At 41.2% G+C, this 24,369-nt stretch overlaps 1 protein-coding gene across 1 annotated transcript in view; it reads right to left on the bottom strand.

Annotated features, from left to right (window-relative positions):
- Window positions 1–24,369, bottom strand: part of FLT1 (fms related receptor tyrosine kinase 1) — a 109,272-nt gene that overhangs the window by 33,280 nt on the left and 51,623 nt on the right. The window contains exons 11-15 of the mRNA XM_015623010.3: window positions 24,102–24,216; window positions 15,427–15,535; window positions 7,919–8,209; window positions 2,949–3,095; window positions 952–1,083 (exon numbers count right to left, since the gene is read on the bottom strand). Of these exons, the coding sequence (XP_015478496.1) occupies window positions 952–1,083; window positions 2,949–3,095; window positions 7,919–8,209; window positions 15,427–15,535; window positions 24,102–24,216 (794 nt within the window). The remainder of the gene's footprint in view (window positions 1–951; window positions 1,084–2,948; window positions 3,096–7,918; window positions 8,210–15,426; window positions 15,536–24,101; window positions 24,217–24,369) is intronic.

The raw sequence follows: 24,369 nt of genomic DNA, 5'->3' as shown, positions 1-24,369 counted from the left end.
CTGACCTTTTAAAGCAAAAACATCATTGTATCATTACCATTAACTCTGACTGGTAACACACTTACGGCAAAAAATCAATACTGAGAAGTATTCAGACACATTTAACAATTATATGAGAACATTCACAAACATATAATTCTGCCTAAGAGGTCTGGTGATATTCTAATTACGTTCTATAAGGAACAACTAAATGCACCTAGGACTACTTAACACCAGGTCAGTAAAACAGATTATATGAAATTGAATACATGCATGACACTGGCTTATATGGAGAATGTCAACCTACTTCTCTAATCTCCTAATTCATGAGCCAAAATGGTACTCAATGAAACTGAAAGGTCACTTAATAAACTTCGTTTTTATTCAATGTAAAATTAATTTGTAGAAATGACTGCCACAGGCATGAGTTGAGATTGTCAGAAGTCAGAGCAATGCTGGACATTGAAATGACTAGCAAGATAACTCAAGTAATGGTTACAGAAATAACTAGATCAAATTGCTTTGTAGTAGTACCTTTGCATATGTAGCTACTGCTAGGCTAAAATATTCCAGTCTGATTTGGCAGTTCACTTTACATAGAAAATAAATAAATGAGAATATCCCAGTCCTCTAATTTCTACGGAATTAACCTGAAATGAAAATGTGTCGGTAAAAAAGTGTTACATATTCTGTTTTTTGTTTGTTTTGCTGATACTAAATTTACATTTGTCTTCTACCCTGACCTGATCTTTGTTGGGTTGAAGCAATTCTTCTTTTTAGGTCAGTGTAAACACACTCTGAGTTAGCATTTCCTGCTGGGCTTCCTTTCCAACCTGGTACGCTTCCCTTGCTAGAACTTCCTTCAAATTGCTTCAGAGATCACCAGATGAGTGCCAGGTCATACCCCTGTCCTTCCAGCCTAAGAACATCACTCTGGAGGGCTTGCTCTTCCCATTTAGTGTGGTGTTTTACCTTGTACTGTGACATACGCCGCGCTCTCCACGGACCCTTTCAGGTTGGTGGCTATACACTGGTAAAGTCCTTCATCCTCCTCTTTCACTCTTTCAATAACCAGCATTCGGCTTCCGGGCCCTAAAATTATTCCTGTGAAATGAAATATTTTGCAATGAGAGGGAGCCAGGATATAAACAAAAGCTGGCCCTTGTGTAATATCTGCTTCAAGCTCTTCTCAAAAGAAATCTGAGCCACAATGTTATCTGCAGGAAAGCCAAATACATTTGGACATCTTGTGAGTCTCTTGGAAATCAGTGTTTACAAAACATTTGCGTGAGTCAAAAAGCACAGCCTAAGCCTTGGAAGTACTTAGGACTGATTATGTTGATAGCACTGTGCCTATGCTTTCATCCAGGTGAGCACTTTAGCATGTCTGCAGCTTTTGGAGAAAGGATAATCTGATTACTGCACTTATGGGCCCAGATCTGCCCCAGAGGCAGCTCAAGCTTAGAGCCCTTTCAAAAGCCATTCAGACTGTCCCTCTGGGCAGCAGACTTGCTCCAAATCTCCCCTGCCCATGTGGCATGGAATGATGGGCTGCTTTGCAAAGGGGCTCCGGATAGTGCAAAGAGAATTCCCATGAGGAGTACCCTAAAACACAGGAGTTACCTGAAGTTTTAAACATCTGGTTTATTTCAGCTAGGTCAACCCAGAAGCCAGCCTGGACAATATTCCAAGAAGCAAGGAAGAGGCAGGGAGCAGATTTGACCTCAGGACTGCTGCTAGGGCACCTTCTAGCCAGGAAATGTGCAGACAAGTACACACTTATGTTTGGCTCCGTCAGAACTACAGTCCCATCTAAATGTGTTCCCAGCATCTATTTCAGGCACCTAACTGAAGTGCTCTGACCTACCCTCTGGAGACATTTCCCTGGCTCCTAATTGTATCTATTGCATTACACCCAAGTTAGACACATAACATTCATCTTGGAATATAGTGCTATTAATGCACACTACAGCAATGTGATCACTTTAAAGCCTCATGGAATATGTCTCTAGGTGAAGCTTAGTGCCTGGGCTGCAAGTCTGCACAGGTTTATTACTCAGTTGGAGAAATCCTCAGAATTTTTTTTCCAGTTGTTTTTATTCATGCTGTAGTAATTTCCAATAACTCAGGACACAACCATAACTACAAACTTTCTAAAATGTTCTGCAGAAGTTAAATTCTACACTTTAAATTCAAGTTTCTATGGATCAAATCTCCTTTAACATTTTTGCTGAGTGTTTTAATTCTGTCTCAGTGCGTGCTTCTGAACCAGATGTGCATGAATTCCCATGACAAAGGTTTTGCCTTTGCCTCCGTCATTCATTTCCATCTGAAGCATCCAAGGAACACTTCCACGACTGTGGTGCTAGCAGCTGGACATTTAGCTGTAGCTGATCTTTGAAGCCACATTCCAGAAACAGCAGTAAACAGCTCCCAAAGTTTTCCAGTTGTTGCAACGTGTCACCTGGGAAGCTGCTGCTTTCTGTTGCATGACACCTGGATCCTCTGCCACCAGTAGATGCATTTGGTTTTTGGACACTCCAGACATGGATTTAGTCTCCTGGATAGCTTTTGACTCATGAACAGACTTTGAGTGCCTGATCACAGACTACCACTTGTACTTCCATACATATCACGAGAGCTTGGTTTTCTCTTGCCTAGTTATCTGCTGACCAAGATACCTGATCCTTGAGCTCCCTCTATAACAAATGGAGGGAAATATGTTTCTCTGGAGATGACTCTTGTAAGATGAAATTTTTTTCACCAATTCCGCAGAGACCTGTTGTGTCTAGATCTCCAGCCTGGCTCGTGTTTTGGACTGAGACAGAATAACCTGGAGCACCTGGGTTACTGGCTGACTGCCTTCCTTGCATCTAGGTACTGGTGCCAATGACTCTGCAAATGGCTAAGGCAGATGGGTAAATAAAAAAGCCTGCTGTAAGAGGTAGGTGAGTACACAAAGCTCTCACCTGGTTCTTGCTGTATTTCCTCATGGTTTTTAAACCAGGATATCTGGGGCTCAGGAATACCACGAACCTGGCACTCCAACATGGCAGAGTTACTGGCGTTCACTGTCTGATCCGTAAGCTGCCGCAGCAGGGCTGGTGCCTCTTGAGCTATAAGACAAAACAACACCTTTGTTTTACATTCTTGTAATGGTGGGGATTTAATTATCTCCCCTACACTCATTTTATTCTCTTTGTTAGAGACTGCTACAGCTGTTCTACCAAGCTCATTTTTCACTGATTTATTTACTGTTTTACTTTGCTCAGGAGGGTTTGGTGTGTGCAGAGAACTCCCATAACTCAGCCATGGTATGTTATGGTGACCAGTGAAGACCCAATGATGACAGTGTTCAAAAGATTTTCTCAGTTCCATGACCAGCCACGCTTGTTTATATCAAAGGCAATGATTTTCTATGAAAGCTCAGCTTCTCATCATCAAAAGAAACAACCTGTGACACCAAAGATCTGAAGAACCACCAGGACACCCTTGTAGCAGAGTATCTCTGTGTTGCTGATAGCACTTTGCAGCTCTGTACACCATGATATATATCCATGAATGTGACTTAGATAATTTACTTGCTTTAAAGAGAACAGTTACAAATCATATTCAGTAAACTCACAGAATCAAAAGCCAGTAACCATGAGCACAGAAGCATTGTACCAATGTCTTCATAAATTATTCCACTTTTGCATTTCACGTATTTGGCTCAACATAACCAGGCCTGGTCAAACCACACCACAGCATTTCAAAAACACAGTACAAATATAATGTTATAGTCATCCCTGAAAGAAAAAAAATATCTCATGATCGTTTCAACCCTTTGCCACTCCTTCCCTCATTTCATACAGTGCTGAAGGCTGTTCTAACAAAGGTCAAGATATTTACAGCGTTTATGCACATTATATGGCAACATCTTTCATTCACATTTGCAACTCTTGCATAATTGTTTTTGGTATTTTGGTCCATTTAAAGCAGTGACAGAGAATTCAGGGAGCTCCTGAGCAGTGTCACAGATGGAAATGCTCTGCAGATTCCCTCAAATTCCCCAATTATTTACAGTCTTTCCCTTCAAGGCTTCCCTTCCCAGGATCAGCAATTACTAACACGGTAATACACACATTCCCAATATGAAACAAAATAAAAAGAAGCAGAAATCAACTATTTACAAATATTTTCTTTCAAGCTGAAACAGATGCCAATACACCAAGTTCAGAATCAGCTGAATTTCTGTTATTCTTTGTTTAGAAGATTTTTCTTTATCCTTACAGAAAACTAACCATCAGACATTTCCACCTTCATAATTAATGAGTAATATAAGCCATAAGTAAAAACTCTCCAGAAATATTATACCCCTACGTACCACCAGCTTATGCTGCATGCATGAGCCCCACAGCACTAAAAACACTTTTAAAGTGGCCTATCTTTGCCCTTACCCCTTGAAATTAATTCCAACACAGTCATGACTGTGCAATGACTGTGGCTTCTGGGCTTTTCTGAGCTGCAAGCCAGTAATTTCCACAGGCAATGATATTTGTTGTTTACAGCCTGGTAGACAATTTGTTCCCTCTTCCCAAACAGCATTGCTTATGAGAAACACCATGAATTCTTCATCACATACCTACACAATGACATAGTCAACTATATTTGCCTTGCAGCCAAGAAGACTCCCTCTTCTCCTTGATACCTCATCTCAATTTTTTGTTCAGTTCTCATTTTTCACAACACTATGAACAGGTATGGTCTGAGGCATATCCACACACACCTGCTGAATAGAACTCCACATTTACCAGCAGTCCCTGACAGACACCCCAGCCCAGACATCCAAAATGAATGCAGACAAGATTACACAACAAAGGCAAATCACACGTTCTGTGAGTTGTGATTAATTTTAATTTGTTTATAGCCATACACTAAAGATGGAATTTCATATTAGGAAAAACTTCTTTGCTTAAAACCTAAGTCATCATTCACATACTTTCAATAATTTCTCTGCTACAATCAGCTGCTTTTTCAAGGACTTGGTCAACCTGAGGATTATTCTCTTTTGCAAACCACCTGTTTTCTCCCATTCATTTTTGCAGTGAAGCCAAGGGGGACAGTTTCCAATGTCCCTCTCTGCTCACTCCAAAGCCTAGGGGCTAGCCTGGCCACCAGCACAGTGTGGGGCTCAGCACCCAGGGTAGCCTCCCAGACCTGACCCCAGCCTTTGTGCTTGCTCATAAATGCTGCTTTTCTGGCCAAACTCTGCTCTCAGTTACTCTGAGGAACTTCATTGTAGGCAGAATTTGGCCCAGGGGAGTGACAGGGGGGTCACAGAGGGGAGAAAAAGACATTGGTCAGAGTACTTGTCTGATCTGGGATGGTAGGGAGGGGAAATTTGCATTTTTAAAAGCAAACAAAGGGAAAAAATTACAATTCGTTAATCTTTGGGTTTACATTTGCATTCCATCCATTTTTGCCCTTTGTTATGATTATGTTGTCTGTTCACTTACTTTTTATTAATCAGTACAAAAATATAAATACAAGCTTTATTTTAAACACTGAAAAAAATAAAAAAAAAAAAAAAAGAAGAAATATAATTCACACCTTTCTCCCTAAACAATATATTACACAACAGAAGGCAGAGAAATCCCCCAAACCCATGAGATTCTCCAGTCATCTGAAGACATCAAAAGTGACATCAGTAGTTTTTATCCTGCCACCAAGAGCTGCTTTCCTCAAAGGTTTCCAGCGAGCTTTCTCTGTGCCCTCCAACACGGACAGCCACCTTGGGATGTTATGACATCCTTGCACAGCGTGGCCCTCTGGGTGCTGGTTGAGACCAGGCTGGTGGGACCTCCACTCAGCAGTGACATACATCATTGCAATGCACAACAATTTCACACAAGAACAGTCTAATTGCCACATGTCTTTTTTGGGTTTTTTGGGTTTTTTTTTTTTGACCCAAGCTCATATTGCCTGGCAACTGGCTGCTACAAATCATCATGCATAGGCTCCCAGGGCCATGGAAAATTCATAATGTCCTGTCATCACCGCCCACCTTGCCATCAAATGTCTTCCCACAAAATACCCTAGGAAAATAGGGGATTCTGTATTGTAGCTCTTCTGAACAATTGCAAATGCTAAAGAGTGCGCTTGCTCCATTTTTAAGCAGTCACCAACGACTTCACTTGCATTTTATGCATGTTTTAGGAAAAAAAAGAGAGCCTGATCCCTTTGCAAGAACGCATTGTTTCTGGAAGGCATCACGCTAATAATGAACAAAAGAGTTACTGTATACAAGCAGGCTATAGGTGACATTTCAAGATATAAATGATTATTCTTTTCTTTACTCTGACAACTTCCAGGTTATCAATTGTTTTCTAAGCATTTTAGGCTCCATGAAACTGGCATTATGGGGAAATGCTATTGTTTACCCTTTCACACTTGACAAAAGCAATTCCCACGTGAAAGGCAAGTTTAGCCGTGGGACACGGTCTTGATACCTAAAGGAGGAAATAGTCTGGTGAGTTCCCAAGCGCAGAGAAACTGTCATGTTGTCACCCTCTATTTTAAAAGCACAGCCACTTTGTTCCTTTGCTGTAGCTATTTTGGTCATTGTGGTCTGTTTTGTTACGGCTTATGTAAATGCTATATAAATGATCGATCATAAATGTAACAAAAAAATAATAAAAGCTATGTATTGTAAAAAAATAAAGTTATCAGATCTATTAAAAATAGTAACTTCTTCCTTATACAGAATTTATAGCACACAGAAACATCTCATAGCAAAATCATGACAAAAGAAAAGAAAAGGGGAAATGCTCACAAGGAATTCTTAGGTTGCCCTTAATTGTCCTTCAGCAGTTTCGCTGGTTCTTAATCCACATAATAAATCCAATTGTCATTTGCATACCAAAAGCAATGAATATCTTTAATGGCTTCAATTTTGAATTTGTATTTTAAAAATGTATTAACTAACCGTGCTGGCTAAAACCTTGTCAGTCATGTTAGTGTAACATTCCTCATTTAATAAAATAATTACAACATTACAAACTCCTGAATCTTCAGGCCAGAAGCAACACTCACACTTTAATCAGTAGTTTTTAACATTAGTGCAGAACTGACTTTAAAAATTGACCAACACAGCAACTGGAAGTCTACCTGGATTTATTTGGAGAAACATGATTCATGTCTGTCAGTTGTAAATCATCATTATTATAAATGATATGATAGGTCTGTGCATTATATCAACATTTTTATTTCTTCCCTGCATACTTCTTTTAGAAGATACTTTTTTAAGATTAATGTACTTTAGTGTAGAAAATAATTTCAAATAAATAAGTATTAGAACTTGCTCAGCAGGTAATATTTATAAGTCCATCAAGATCAGATTAAAATAAAAAATATGTAGTCCAGTCAATCTCAAACTGAATTGTGCTCATTCTGCACATTCAAGTTAGCTTATTAAATGTCCATTGTTGACTGAAAACAGCAGTTTTTAAAGTTAATCAGTTTATTCAGCTTTGACACTTCTGATGAGGCTGATATCAAAGCGGAAGAAAAGATTGATCCAAAGTTTTCCTTATTGCTCAGTAGGAGACAGCAAGAGAAAAAAATAACGACATGTAAAATGTAGCACAGGGGATCTTCCAAACCCCAGCTTCGTTGTGCCTTTTCAAAGCAGAAAACACCCGTCTGAACTCAACTGGAAGCTCACGCGTTAGGATTTTGTTTGCTATTCCTCCTATTTCCAACCCATGGGGAAACGAGCACCACCTCAGGGCTTGAAAGGTAGCAACAGCAATAAAAAAAATCAAGATGATATGAGACATCTCTTACTGTTTTTAATGAGTCCTTTAATGTTTTACATTGCTTTGTGTTGTACAATCATTCCTTGTGCTTTTATATTTGAGGATCCGAGAGTAAACAGCCTTTTTGTTGCAGTGCTCACCTCTGATCGTAACGTCTTTCTTTTGAAGCACTTCTTTCCCCGTGTATATGTTCCTTGCTCGGCAGGCATAGGTGCCTGAGTGCTCCAGGGAAACGTTTTTGATGGTCAGAGTGAGGGTGATGGAGTACTCCCTGTTGTGAGACTTCCTTGCTTTCGTCTGATTGTTGACTGTCCTAGGTAAAATCCAAGCAATGTCTTTGTACAGGAATTTGTTGGCCGAACAGGACAATACCAAATTCTCTCCTTCAATGGGCATTTTTTCCAAACTAATATGGAATCCGCTTGGTACATCTGTCAAAAAATCAAGAACACTTTTCAGTTTGTATGGAACTTATGAGCCAAAATTAACACAGCATATATTTTCCCCTTTATCAGGAAGTCTTTGAACTAATCAATGTTGTTGTCTTCCTGCTCAAGCCTGTAATCTTTCCTTTCATACACTCAAGCTCCAGCTATTCTTATAATTTGTCTTGGAGCTATGATACACTTGCCCTTAGATGTCAGCTGGTGTAAACTGAAGTTGCTCTTGGAAGTAATACGTTTGTATAAATGTTGTGCCAAGTTAAGACAGACTGGGGCAAAGTACCAAAAGCAGAATTATTTAAAGACAGCTCAGTGGGACTATGAAAAAGGAGGAATATTCTGATCACAGCTCCAGCTTGTGAACTTCATAAGAGAAAAGAATTCTCAAGAGGGCAGTATAAAAATACTGCATTTCATCATGCATCATACTGTTTTTGTGTTACTCACAAGTATTCAGATAAAGTATGTCTACTTCTTAAAAATGTTCATGTCCTGAGAAATTGCAACATCTGTGATCACATGCCTGAGATTTCTCTCGGAACAGAGGTGTTTAACCTCCCCACATTTAAAGCCTACCAGCCCCCCAAGAGGTCAGCAGAAGCAGTACCCTCTGCCCTGGGTGGCCAGCTGTGTGTGTGGGCAGCACTAGGATGAAGATACCATTTTCAGGTGGCTTGGCATTAACACAGGTGAGAGATATTTTCACCTGAGAGAAACTAAGGATCATTGCATTAACAATTTACTAAGTGTAGACACGGGTTAAGTTTTCACTTCATAGAAGATGGTTCAGGCAGGAGTCGCTTAGCCAACAACGTAGAAAGTCCTACTTGAAAAGGTCCTGTTTGGAGTTTATTTAATGTCACTTGCAACTTCCTCCACCTGGGGAGTGGTGCAGAGCTGTGGTGGTGTCAGCTGCCTCCCAGCTGCCTCCACCTGGGGCTCATCCCTCCAGAGAGGCACTTACACCACTGACCTCAGTGAAAGTAGGAGTAAGTTCCTGAGAGAAAGCACTTCCAAGTTTTGCTCCTAGAATGCAACCTCTCTTGGTTTATTTGTAGCCAATATTCTGATAAAGTCATTTCCTTCTTCTCGGTCAAGTGACATTGACTGTGGCCATTTTCAATTGTTCTTTCACTACTAATTGCTACGGCACTTGGCTGTAAACTTGACTTGAAATCCTAAGAATGGCTTCTTCTTTCATAAGGGAGAGTTATACCTTCTTTTCTTGTTTCTTAGATCATGAACGGCTCAATGCTGACTTCCTTTCAGTTCATTCTTACCAGTGTTGCTTCAGGCTAACGTCAATTCAGCAGGAATGTGTAAAAAGCACCTCTCAAATGAACAATATCCCACGTATTCTTTCATTAACCTCTCTCACTGTTTGACCAATCCATCAAAAAGTATCCCCCTAAATCCCCACATTGCAAACTGATCTACCTTGCCTTCCAGAGAAATCATGACCATAACCTGCTCACTGCACTCTGCCTATTGGAAGCCTGGCATCAGTTATTCACCTTAACATCCTCTTCTCCACACCTAGCCCTGTTAAACAGAGGGCAAATGAGCTCCTGCTAGTCCTGGATTGAAATTACTCCTGACAGTAGATGCCTCCCAGGGGAGAGGTCTGATTTCTGCTGGCTGAACTCATCGTGCCCCTGCAGTGGGAGCAAAGTGTGTGCTTGTCATTGGCTGTAGTTCAGGTGTGCAGTCCAAAGACCAACCTGGTGGAGGCAGTGACACTAAAATATATAGAATTGGTTTTAAAGCCTGGGGGTTAAATTGTTCCACTTATGTTCCATTGGGATACCACTTTTCTCTCTCTGGCAAACAAAGCTATAAGAAAATCTTCAAATATCATGAACTCATCTATGAGTGACTACCTTCAGGATCCTGTTTGATATGTAAGAGTGCGTGGTACCAGATCCTAATCCCAATTAAGAACAGGTTGACTGGAAGATTGCTATTAAGATGAAACATCTCCACACATGGAATATACCATGTTTAGCCTCAGCTGCAAAACATGTAGACATCAACTTGAATATAGATGTTCTGTGTTCTGTATGTGAGCAAAAGTTTTGGTTTACAAAGGTGACAAAAGCTTCTCCAGAGGGCAGTGAGAACCATTCTTTTAAGATGGGTCACATTCTAGAGATCCTGGTCCCTCATGCTTAATCATGAAGAGATCCTACAGGATCAACTTAGGCTTAGAGATCTGACTCTAAGATTGAAGTTAAATTAAATGAATCCCATAACTGATTTTGTTAAAAAGCATTAAATTCAGATACACTTAAAAACAATCAAATGGTCAGCATTTTGAATATGGATAAGTATTTGGAGGAAAGAAGGTGCTGCATGTGTACTCACAGTACATTTCAAATTGTTTTGATGTGTGTTGGGAAAGCCAGGGTATTGGTTAGAAATAGTGGTAATTTTTGCTTTTGAAGATGCCAGTACTCAGTAAAAGCTAAGAAGAGCCAAGCAAAACTCTTAAGATGAAACTAAAGATCCCTGGGGACTGAAGCAAATGAACTATTTTTAGCTTAAAAGGATAGCATGCCAACAGAATAATATAGTTACAACTACTTTTATGTTGTCAGGTCTGGAGCTCTTCCTCAATATGCCTTCTGTGAAGACTATTTTCTGAATAAATCTAGGGACAGAAGAAAAATGCACAGGATTCCAGAAGAATCATTTGTTTAAAGGCTACAAGACTCCTAATATATGACACCTCTCAGCAATTGTTACAGGCTCAGGCTAGCTGAATAACGTGGCTGGGAATAATGTAAAAGGGTTTTATTTACTTTAGTGATTTGAAGCTTCCTGTGGAAATAGCTCCCAGGTTTCCTGATGGAAGATTTTGTTTATCTTTGCCAAGCACCATCAGGAATCTCAAAATAAAATGCGCTTAGTGACATTGGGAAACCAGGGAGATAAGGCAGAGCTGTTCCTGTTTCACCCTCTGTAATTGCAAACACACCCATGGGCCTGCTGTGTGCCAGCAAAACAGCCCAAAATGTAGGGAAAGGGGCAGGCTGGATGAAAGGGTGTTAATACAATTAAATTTGGCATAAAGGTGTTGTTACAGAGATTGCTTCCATACCAGTGAGAAGGAGAGCTTTCAGAAATCACCTTTCTAGATTGCTTTTTATATAAACTTCACAGCTACTTTTGAGTCATGAACAATGATTTGCTTTTAGAGCTCAGCCAGTGACAATACACAAATGCCCTTCTTCTGACAGAAGCCATAGGAAAGCTACTCCAAAGCCCATGGTCCTCGTGTCATACACCCTCAGGCACAGTGTACAAACTCATGTATATCACTCTCAAACTTCCTACGAAAAAATAGGTGGGTTTCACTTTAAGCCCAGAAATAATGATATTTACAGTAACTAAAGAAAGCGCTTGTTTTTCCTAGGTTCTCTCTGTTGGCACTAGTTTCCTTATGTTTACCTCTGCCTGAAGGAGTGGAGCTTGTCACCTCCAAACAAGGGCTGCTGTGACACGCTCTTCCACCACCTTCTTAATGGTTTCTGCCTATAAGGAAGAAACCCTTCATTGCCCTGCAGCCACCTCACTGGAGTACGTGCATTTTCTCATCCCCAGGACAAGGGCTGAGGGAGATTGCCTTCAAGGAAAGGGATCTTCCTGTTAAGAACAGGCTTTGTCTCCATCTGCTCTTTGGAGTAATTTCTGGCATGTCCCTTCTACAGAGGGCAGCAGCTCCTTTTCCTACAAGGAATCATCCCCTCCTGCTTAGACACTTTTCTTACTTTTAGACATTTTGTGTGGCTCAGGCTGACTTCAAATGGCGCCAGCAGACTCAACAACATAAGATAAACTAGCCCTAAGCTGTCACACAAAACCTGAAGTATTGGTTTTGGACTCATCAGAAGGAAATACTTTTCAGTGTCCTGTTCACATCCATCAGCATTTGAGGCTCCCAGGTTTTTACTCCCTCAGTGCATTTTTCAGCACATTCTGGACATGTTTGTTTCTTGATGTGAAATACAGGCTGTACCCAGCCACAGCAGTTTGGTCTCAGCCTGAGGGAGGAGAATTATGGTGAGCATAACCAGGATTTTGTAGGAACCAAACAACAGTATTGTTTACACTGCTTTCAGTCAATGCAAACGCGTGTCAGAGGATGATCAGGACTTTCCATGTCACACAGCTGAAGTGCTCAGCTCCAGGAACTCATAGGGCAGATGCATCTCAACTTCACTACCCTACAAAGAATGTTTGCCACCAGTCAAGATGTTAAGAAATTCCAAGACGTAATAAAGCTGACACTCCTCTTTCTGAACACCAGCCAATATAAGATTCTTCAAAGGAAAGTCATAAAATTCTGCATGTTCTCATGCAAGCTTTAGTATCAAGCAGAAGGATTTCCTTCCATCCTTGGTTAAGATCTAGAGAATGTTAGGTCTAAGTAGGAAAACTAGGTCCTTCATGTCACTGCACTAAAATACTTGAAACCACCATCAAAACTTTAAAAGGGAGATTTGGATACGGTGAATGGGGTCCATCAAAGTACATCTTTATTTGGTTTCAGGGTCTTCCATGTCATATTGTGAAAACTGAGGAGTAAGAGTTAGAGAAGGCCAAATTCAGCATCTTGCATGTTGAAAGAGCAGCATTCTCAGTGAATGATTCTCAGTGACTTCTCAAAGTTTCATGTGAAGTACCCACAGAAAGATGAAACTGTCATTGGCATGGTAATTTATGGAGAACTGCGTGGTGTTCAGCTTTCTGTCCAAACACACACAATGTGAGGATAGGGATGAAAGCAAAACTGAGAGTGGGGACAAGAGTCATCTTCAAGGTGGCAAATGTTCTTGTCACTTCCACTAATAGAACATGGAGACGTTTTTTCTTGTTTCTGTACTTTAACAAACAACCTGCCTATGTGTCACTTATCTGTTTATACTTCTCATACTTGTTACCATTTTTCTGTATTTACAGAAAACTGGCACTTTCTAAATGTGAAAGTGTGTTGTGACATGGAGCTTTAACAGCTGTAGACACCCACAAACGAAGTCTGCCAGGTACAAGCAGCACAAAAGTGGATACCTAAAGAGAAATGATGAGTGCTTGCAGCGGTGCCCATCTGCTGGCATGGCAGGGAGTTATACTGCCTCCTGGTAGCTAAGGCCCGAAATGTTGGTGAGGCAGTGCCACAACTTGTCAAGAGCACTTATTACTACTCATTGATACTCTTCTGTGTGGACAAGAGTGATACTGCAAGTTGGATGGAAGCCAGATGGAATCAGGGCCGGTTCAAAGAAGACTACAAAATCCTGGAGGTGCCAGAGAAAGGTATTGGTGCCCAAGCTATCTTTTCTTCTCTTTTACCAGTTAGAGGACAGGGTGCTCTCCTGGAAGCACAAAACCAGTTCATCTGTGTCAACACATCTACTCAGCTGGGGACCAGCTCTGTGGAAAGGGACCTGCGGTGGACAACAAACTCAGCATGAATGAACAGGGTGTTGCCATGGCAAAAATAAAAGTCAACAGGCTGATGGGTTGCACCAACAAAGGCATCACCAGCAGAGATAAAGAAGTCATTACACTCTACTCAGAACTTGTCAGGCCACATCCAGAAAACTGTGTTCACTTTGGGTCCCCGCTATACAAAACAGATGTGGAAAGTCTGGAAAGGGTCCAAGGAGGTGCCACAAAGATGATCAAAGGCCTGGAAAGTCTGCCATATGAGGAGAGGCTGAGAAAACTGGGTTTGTTCAGCCTTGAAGAAAGGCTGTGGGGAGACTATCAACACGTTCCAGTATTTAAAGGGTAGCTACAAAGAAGCTGGAGACTCCTATTTTAAAAGAAGACACATGGAAAATATGAGGGGTAATGGGCACAAGTTACTCCTGGGGAGGCTCTGATTGGACACAAGGAGAAATTTTTTACGATGTGGACAATCAGTTATTGGAATAATCTCCCCAGGGAAGTGTTGGATTCCTCAACCTTGGACACTTTTAAGATCCATCTGGACAAGATGCTGTGCTTTTCCCAAGACAGGTTGGACCAGATGATCCTTGAGGCCCTTTCCAACTTGGTATTCTATCACTCAGCTAGTCAGAATATCTTAAAAATACGGAGTTTGGATGGGGGAACATTTTTTGAAGCAGCTTATTTTATTTTTTTTTACTGAATCTATTGAGTGTGTGTTTAGTCAGAATAGAAATAGAATGAGTTTCACTAAAATCACTCATCAGAACTGTAAGCAAGAGAATGACAACATAAAAACTCCGGAGATTACAATTTGGGGATTAAAGCATCTAAATATTTTAGCCTTTTTGCTTTTTCTCATATTTTCAAATGAATTACATTTCTTTAATGATCTACCCTGAAAACTGCCAACAGCCTAAGTTCATAAAACTACTGCTTTATAAACAAAACAAAACTTTTGACAGAAAACAAATCCTTTGTAATTGCATATGTAGACTTTATGTTGATGAATAATGCAGTAGTTATTCCCAAGAACACATTGTGGACTTTTTTCAGTAATTCCTGAAGTAAAACATTAAGTCATTTGTTTGTGAAAACTCCAAACACATCTCATAATGCAAAAATAACAGAAAGCATACTCATACTTGAGTATAACAAGATAGGAATTCTCAGTGCCATGGCACAAAATGACATTCCAGGCTGTCTCTCAGAAGAGGAGATGAAACCCTGTGGTCTGTATCCTGGCACTTTTCCACCTATAAGTTGCCATTGCCTCTGAGATCTGTGAGGGTTACCCCAGGTGTCTCTAGCACCATGCTGCCTGCAGACACTGTTCTAGAGACACTGTGTTGTGACATATCCTGGTGGGCAGCAGAACGAGGCTGTAGACACTGTCAGTGTCACACATGAAACTGGCTTACTGGTGGGCGAAAATGCACTAAAATTTCATGTACAGCATGACTGCAGAGATGAACCAAAATGGGGAATTACTCATTGCTGTATTTGTGAGTAATTTCTGTCATGCTTGATACTTGAGGGAGGAATGAGTCACTCACCAATTTGGTGTCCCTAGAAATCCAGACCAGGTGCTGTGAAACCTACCAGCATCACCCAAAAGCATGGTATGAGCTTACAAGTGCATACATCACGTCAATTCTGAAACTGTGGTATATTAAAAAGCCACAACAGCCTAACAGTTATAATTCCAGGATCAGGAGACACGTTTAACTCTATAGAGGAGTAGATCTTACCTGTTACAATAAAACTGACGTTTCTTTCAGATTTTCCCACTTTATTGGATGCCACACAGCTGTAGATTCCTGAGGATTTGGCTTCAGCTACAACAAGAGTGCTAGCAGTCTGCAAAAGAAAGAAGAGGTTTGGCTCTCATTGGCTCAAGAACTCAGTTAAAGCTTGCCTTCTCTTTTTCCTAAGTCACCAGTGACAGTCCCATGATCCACTCTTTCCATTCGTTCAGTGATGGGGCTATTTAAAGGAGATGTCACCATATACAGTTTTGCAAAGAATAGAAGAATAACAGGAAACAAGCTCCTTGTGTGACCCTTATATCATCAAAGCCATCATGACCAAAAATCTTTGAACGTGTCTTTCAGATTGATTTATCTCTCAGTGGTGATGTAATGGTAAGCTACAAGACATGAAGCACGACACAGTGTGTTTCACACAAGGAGATAAGCAGCCTGTAGGAGAGCCAGACTGCAAAGGGGATAGGTGAGGCATGCCTCAGGCATTTGGATAATCCTGGGGGAAAAAAAGTAGCTCAATTTGGCACTAAACAAGCTTGATTTCTTTCATTTCCCCACATATGTGTCAAGTGAGACAGAGCAGCAGCAAAAGAGATGTTTTCCCATCTTCTTTTGTAGTATTTTCTGTTCTTGGACTTAATATTTCTATTATTAAATAATAATATGTCAGTTTTATTTATGTTATATTCTATCACCATCCTAAGAAGTCCAGCACACTAAATATTTTCTCAGTTACGTGACTTGAAAGATAAGACCTTGAAAGGCCAGGGACCAAAACCACCTAATGTGCCCTTAGAAACATAAAAACCACTATAAGGATAAGAGTTATACTTTGAGGGTGATGGAAAGTCATGGTCTAGTGGCTTGGGCACTAAGCAGAAGATGAAAGTTATACAGAAACAAGCGACATGCCATTCTGTTATGGAGCTGAGACATGCGGCATGGACATGGACTTCATCAGTGTAATGTGCTCCCAGTTACAACTTGGTAGCTTAATTTTCTGTCTTTCTGTTGCCATTTTACTTGTTCTGTAAAACATGGTTTGGCTGGAGTTACGGGCAGAGCTGGGACAGTGACAAAAGGAAATTGTGGGGCTTTAGAATTCTACTGTTTGGAATTGTTTGGTTCTAAAAATCTTAAAAATAAGTTCTGTGCAATTAATGCATTCTTTTAAGTCTGGCTGATTGCTGGAGTTCAGAGACAAGCACAAGAGGGTGAGGCAGTAATAAATAAGAACCAGTTACCTATATTTTTACATAAACTCTGACAAAACATGTGTGCTGCTTTCGTCTGCTGCTTGGAGAATCCATAGCTGTCCCCCAAACTCCTGTTGAGCCCTAAATTATATGGTTTTTCTGGTTTTCCAAAACCATTCTTTCGTAGAAAGAGTCTATTACTTTTCCTACTGCTCAAGCAAATACCATTGAGGCAAATCATTTGGTTTTGACTAATTTCTTTTAGAAGACTTCACTATGGAAAATTCACTGCAACTACTGCTAACAGCACCTCTACCCTGCTAAATTGTCTCAGTGGCAAACTACCTGTCTGCTAATACACTACAGAATATTTCTAGCTATAATTGTTATAAAGTACCTTTTTGGATCTTCTGTGAGATGAAAGAGGATCAGTAATACCAGATAGATAATTATAGCTCTTAGAGAAAAACCATCCTGTTTTGCTAAATTCAGTAGGCTGACCTCTACAAATTTATAACTATAAAGGCTGGGCCCAGCCCTGTCCGTATTTTGTCATTCTCTGTGAATTTATTCCAGGTTCTAAACATAATTTTTTAAAGTGTGTACACAGAGCACAGTACCAGGATTCCTGCATCTGTTTTATCAACACTAACTCAGACCAGAAAGAAGTCCCAAAATGTCTACCACAGAAGGCTAATGTGGGTGGTTAAAAACTGCTTCTGCCATCCCAGGTTTTCCACCAAAAAATAGCCTTTTTTCTGCTAGCTGGTGTTACCTCACAGCAACTTTGCCCAGGAGGCAGCTGTGACCTAACATGCACAGTGAAGGAGAGTGAAGTCTTTGCTCTCTGACTACAGAACACCTGTCTTTACCATACACAGAAGCAGAGTGTTTCTGAGCCTAAAAACACATGCTGACTATTCCTCCCACAACTACTCCAAAGGTCTGAAAAGTTTTTGGAAGTATCAGACTGCATTTTGTCCTTATAACATTAGGTATTACTTTTTAATGGAAAATTGTACATACTATCTTGAGTTTTACTGCTTCAGCCCACTGTGATGTGATTATTACTTCTATCACACTGAGGATGGTGCACAGGGTTATGCTAAAGCAGTGGCTTACAGATGATGCCCTTTCTCATGCATTAAATTTCATTGAAAGCCAGTGATTTAAACTGACCACTTTTCCCCGCAGCATCATTTTAGTTTTGACCAGCTTACACTGTCCCAAATACTTCTTCAGCATGGGCCAAGGATCACTTCCAACAGGCAACTCCCATGCAAGCAACAGCTCTTTGGAAGGCAAGGGATATAAATGCTGTGAACACAGGAGGCCTCAGTGCCAGAGAGCACACACTGGTATGTTTACTCTACTAAGGCAGAGAAAGCCGCAGTGTCTAAGAGGAAGTTAGACTGACTTTGCAACAGAACAGAATATTTTAGAGACAACATGTCTCTGTATAAATCTTTTAGCTTATAAATTAGTCACAAGGATAAGATAACATCTCTTTAAATAGTTTGTGAGCCCTCCAGTGGTGCACTCTGTGTTTTTCATTGTGGATGCCAGTCAAAACTCACCAGAGAAGCAGTGTGTACAAAACTAAGCCTGGCATGTTGTTTATGGAGAAACCATGGCTGTTTGAGACCAGTTTGTGCAGCATGGCCCCTCTGTACAGCTATTGCTGCAAAAGAAGTTTTTGAAATCTTGTCTCATCTGACATCACAACAGGGAGTTTCAGGCCCTGGATTTGCAGCTACATTATATTCAGAAAGTCTAAATTGAGTTGGCATGATCAGACAGAACAGGCAAATCCCTCCTGGCATACACAATAGCTTGAGCATCATACGTCCACAAACCCCATTTACCACCAAAGTTTTGCCCCTTTATGCCCTTTTTCTACTCCCATAATCTCAGCTGAAGCACAATGTTACAGGCTCATCTCAAAGCCAGAGGCTAGGGAATTAAGTCCTGTACTGCTGCTGTTGTGCTGGGCAAATAAAAGAGGCGTAAGGCAGAAATCCTAAGAGATGGAAGAGGAATTTACAGATTTGTTTGTGGTGGAAATTGATGAGGAAAAGACTGGGGAGACAAAGAGAATGCAAAGCAGCTGACATAATCATTTCACTTGGAGCCACGGTGGGCTGGTCTTTCCCCTGGAGGGTCTGCTCAAATTTCTCTTTTCTCAAAGAAACTGAGACAGAGGATTCCCAGTGCTCCAGCTGATGGCAGAGAAGGAAAAGAAGCTTTCAGAAAATGTTTGGCAACCTCACTCTTATGTGTCTCCCACATGCCCTGACTTCTTGAAACAGCCCATGTATTTAAAAAGCAAAATACTCTCCTTTCGACTTAGAGCTGGTTAGTGCAAGTCTGTCAGCTATTGGCAATTCTCTTCTAGTTATGCTTTTATGAAGATCTATTGGTTAAAAAAATAAAGGAAATAAATGAAAATATGCTCTCTTTATGCCCTTGGATTTATCTTTGTCTAAAGGAATATAATTTAGGGAGTTCCATATGTAAATATTGGTAGCACACTGCTGGATTGGTCTGTTTGTGCCAAAGACATACGATCTGCATGCCTCACATGTTGGCAAGGAGCATCAGTGCAAAACATCTGGTCAACATGTTTCACCTTCAGGACCACCATGGAAGAAACACCAAAATATCCGTGACACGAGGACATGAGTATGTGCAGGAGAGCACCCACTCTCCCCCTGGGGTCAGACAGAAAAATATGAGTTGCTGCTGTATATCAAGCAGAGCTCTGTTTTCCCTCTGCATCCCGTGCTGTCCCACAGCTCAGCAGCAGCAAGACCCAAGCTCTGCTGGTTTTAATCTCACCAAGGGCTTGGCTCCGCTGGTACCTCCCAAAGATTCACTTGGAAGTGTTGACAGCAATTCTAGTAGCGCTCGGGAAGGCTCCAGGAGAAGTTACAATGTGCTGAAGAGAGGCAAGTGGCGCTCCCACTGCTATCTTTAGCCTGGGTTCTGAGGAAGATCATACTCTGTGTATGTTCATCTGTCTGCCAGCCTGTCCATCTGTCTGCTAGTATGCTCTCTTCCTTTTTGAATCCATTGTCCAGTTTCAACCAAAAATTATTGACAGCTCAGAGCTCATGAAATCTCACGCATTTCATGAAAACCAGCTGTTAGGTAGAGGAGAAAGATGAAAATGCTGCTGTAGTGAGCTAAACAGCTTTCCCTTCATCTTTGTGTTCCAGATGGCCAATCTGCACAGATGTACTGGCCAGACAGCTGGCATGTGTCAGGACTGAGAACAGACACAGCACATGCTTCTTCTCATCAGTAATGTGGGAACTCGGAAGAGAGGTAGAAGTTAAGGGCTTGGCATAGAAGATGCTGGAGAGATGGAACCCTTCCATTTTGCATGATTACACTAATAAGTCATGTCCAGGAAGGATTGACTCTTCTGACTATCTAGCACTCCACTTTGGAGGGTTACAATTTTTAATGCTACCACCAGTCAGGCTGACCTGTCTTTGCACAAGGGTGAGTCTAAATTTTGTCTTAGAGAATTATGTTACAGAGCCATTGCTTTCCATTTTTCATGAAGTCAAGAGGCTTTGTCATTCACAAGAATGACACTGGAACCACTAAAAACCTGTGTCAGTTAGGTATTCATGCAGTGGAAAAAAAGCCATAAATATATACATACTTACATACATACATATATATATATATATATATACACATATATATATATATATACACACACACACACACTTTTCCACACACACACATATGCATGGTAAGCTCCAATTTCATGCATTATTACCCTTTATACACAATAACTGGAGACATACCCTGTGACAGACCCAGCTTTCGTGGTACTTGCAATTGGTCAGCGGTACTCCTACAATTGCTAGCAGCAGAGGCACGAGGCACTCAGGGACATTCTGCTCCATTTCAGGCTCTCAATAAGTTAGTTCCCAAAAACAAAAGGGTTCTGTCTCACTCCCTCCAACTTGTCCTTGTACTCAACTACCCTCCTGTCTACTGTCTCCTTCCCTTGGATTTCTAATCCTTTCTTCTTGGCCCAGACTTTTTGCTTTCTCTCATCTGAACTTGCCTTCTTAGCGGTCTTCCACACATGCTGCATGTCCAGGATCCTTGTTGACTGCTCCTACAGCACCCTATCCCTTGTACCCCTGTGCAAGGAGTACCAAATACTTTTAAATCTGTTGATAAGGCAGCGTGTGCCTGCCCACCTGGGATAGAACGCACTGAATGCACGCACTGCTACCAATTGCACGCACCAGCACAGCGAGTGCACCAGCTCTTTGGACCTTGTTGCTGCAGGTCACTCGCTGGCTGATGTTCTAATGAACACTGACCACGCAAAGAGTAATAATCACTGTTAGCCCTCAGCTAGACACAGCAGCCAGCTTCAACTGGGAACACAGAAGTGATGGGTGTTAGTAGCTGAATGACAGAAGAGCGTCTGTGACCTGTTTACACGATAGGCCTAAGAATAGCTCAGCTTTGTAGGAAGTTGCTGAAATGTCCAACAAAATGAGAATGAAAACATTGGGTGGGGGAATCAAATCACTTCAAGGGTTGTCTTATGATTAAGTATTATGGCTTATGTTACGAAGTTCTTCCATTGTACCACTCGAGTTTCTCAATGTCCACTTAGAGAGGCTTTAGCGGAAATGTAACTAAAACACTGTTGTCACGGTTTCTCTGCCACCAAAGAATAATATAGTACAGGCTTCCTGCACTGGTTTAACTGCACAGGCACAGGGCTTGAGGTTTTTCTGACTTAAAAATATACTTGTGGCCACCTTGATAACCACAGACAAACAACCAACCGACCACAGCAAAGAGCCAAACTGGAGGCACTTAGATGCTCCACATACAGGAAATATGTGGAACTGGCACAATGTCTTTAGGACGGTGAAAACAGCTACCTTCATTGCTAAAGAAACCTGTTGATCCTTCCTTGTTCATCTCTTCCCTTGCTTACAATAATCTCATCCTGTGACCACACGCATTTCTCCTTTCATGCTAACCCAAATGTGAAACTTTCTGAGTTTCTTCATTCATTTCCTACCTCTTTGTCTCCTACATCTTTGTTGTTTCCATTGAGCTCTGTTTTTACCACACTTGCTGTGTTGGGATGTGGAAGTGGGATAGACACTCTGTTTATTTAGCAGGGCACCACTGATGTGGAAGTGCCTGAGAGAGCTGTTCAAGCTGCTTGCAGGAACAGAAGAGCTCACAGTAGCAGTCCATCAGAGACAGACACTTGTGGTGAGGTGCTGCATTCAGCGAGCTCAGTGCTATTAACACTCCAACAATATCGCTGCAGATGGGCAAGGCTTCTGTCTGACCTGTCTCTTTGAGTTTGCTCAGGGAGGCTGAGGGCGAGTTTTGGGCTGCGATGAGTGAAAAGCCATAGACTCCCATGGATTTAAAAGGACAATCCTGGATGCTCTAGAGCAGCTTTGTGTGCACTAATCATGCAACTCTTAGCTTGGCTAGAAGCCTGGGCTTAGAGAGTATTTTTTCACTTACAATAGCAGTCCAGCTGTGCTGGAAAAGCTACAGAAGAGCAGCAGAAATAGAGAAACTTTAGAAAAGCTGTGAAAAAGCTGAACACAGAGATTGTTTCATTAACCTCCCCTTCCCCAAAGGGACCAGGAAGAATAAAACAAAGCAAGGTAGACCTTTCTTAGTTGAACTAAAGAGCAAAAAGACAAGGACTATCATGGAGGACCAGTAAGTTTCACTGCAAATCCTTCCGTGCAAAGACCATTCCTTAGTTCATTTCTGGGCACATTTTTAAAAAGGGCTGCTTGCCAAAGACTTGCGGTTCTGCCGTGAAGACCCATTATTAGCATCTTCCTCCAGGGAGGAATTTATTTGCTGTTGACTGGAAGTTGCTTTAACATTTCAGCCACTCCTCTTCCACTGTCTCCAAAATGCATGGTACACAAGGAGAATGAGATCTGGTCATTAGACAGCTCCTTCTGCACCCTGTGAACAGGTAGATCTGCACCCATAGCACAGCTACATGACTGCTGGAAAATAATTGATTCTTATCATCCTGTTCATCATTCCCCCTGTGGAATAGACTGTGTCTTCCTGTGCCTGAAATTATTTCCCTTTCCTCCTTCAAATCCCTTCTTATGTTTCATTTCTCATGTGCTTTTCTATGATAGTGTACCCCAGGAAACTGTTTGCTCCCATCTTTGCCTTGATCTTTAAGCACGTAGAGCTGGACAGCTAAATAGAGCAAATGCCTCACTGGGATCCAGCCTGTTCCCAAATGCTGGAATGGTGCCATGGACACCTGTGATACTTTCTAAATAATATAACAGCTGGAAAAAAATGCAGTCCCAGATCTGATTCTTGGCTGCACGTAAAACCCTATTTATTCTGCGGTGTGTGAAAGGGCCTTGACATGAGAACACCTACGGTTTATACCCATTTTCATATGCAGGAAACTGAAGGCAGCCGTCAAGGAAAAGAGACCTATAACCTCAGTGCCCTTAGAATTACAGAAAGCATTTTGGTGTCATTAAAAATGAAAGGCCTGGAGTATGATAGGCTTGAAAAATTTATAATCTCTTTATCTATTACTGCCACAAACCAAACTAGGCTGTGAAAACAGACTCTGAGATGGTGTTATAGCACCTGAGCTGCTCTGTAGCACAGGCCACCCAACCACACTGAATCAGTCCCATGTCTATCCCAGGGAACTGCAGTTAATCTAGGGTATCCTTGAAGGATTTAGCGGATGGACAATCCTCCTTCGTCCTTGGCCCTTGGCAAGTTAATCTCATTGGCTTTCTCTTCCACATTAGACACCAACAGACTGCAGGTCCACATGCCCTTTAGAATTCTCTGCATCTCCCCATGACCCATAAAGGGATGCTTGACTTAGACTAACATCTGAATTTAGCTGGTTAACAGTGCTGGGATAAATCTCATCTTGCTGTCTCTGACTGAGACCTCTCAAACTTTGCTCCCTTAATCTGGATTCTTTTGCCTCTTTAGAATTTATTCCAAAAAAGACTTGGCCATCTAATTATCTAGGACCACATCTGTGAATAAACTGACTAATGAGAGTAAATAGCTTAATTCTCGTAGGAAAAACAACATGAAATTGTGCAATTGCACAAAATAAGGCAAAGATGGCCTGGAACCCTGCCCCATGCTCCTGAGGTACCCAAAGATACTTCAGACCATGAATAAGAGAGCAGATATAGTAAATCCCAATGATACACTCTCCTGGCATGTCACCTTGATATGATTGCCTCCAGAAAAAAATACTCTCAGCAGATAAATACCAAGTAGGAAACTTATCTGCATGTATGCAGGTGCTCAAATCTAAACAATATAAAAGTGCTGGCTTCTTCTCTGTTACCCTGATAGCATCCCACAGTGCCTCTTCAACACATGCTGTCACACAGGAAGATTATCTGCTCCTAGGAATCATACCTTATTTTTGCCCTCTATTACAGCCGTTCTCTCAGTGATGCTCTGGATCCTGTTTCCTACGTTGCTGCCGGCTTTCAGGATGAAAGATCCTTCAGTATAAAAGCAAAATCCGTGCCTAAAGACAACAAAAATTGAAATGTTATTGATTTGGTGACAGAAATTCAACACATAAGACAAAACAATTATTTTGAAAACAGTGATCAGTCAGGAAAATTGCAGGTGCTGTGATGACCAGGAAAGTATAATTGCTTTTCATTAAATCTTGAGG

This window comes from Parus major, chromosome 1 (genome assembly GCF_001522545.3).
Source record: "Parus major isolate Abel chromosome 1, Parus_major1.1, whole genome shotgun sequence".
Classification (NCBI taxonomy): domain Eukaryota; kingdom Metazoa; phylum Chordata; class Aves; order Passeriformes; family Paridae; genus Parus; species Parus major.
This window is presented reverse-complemented; position numbering and strand designations above follow the sequence as displayed.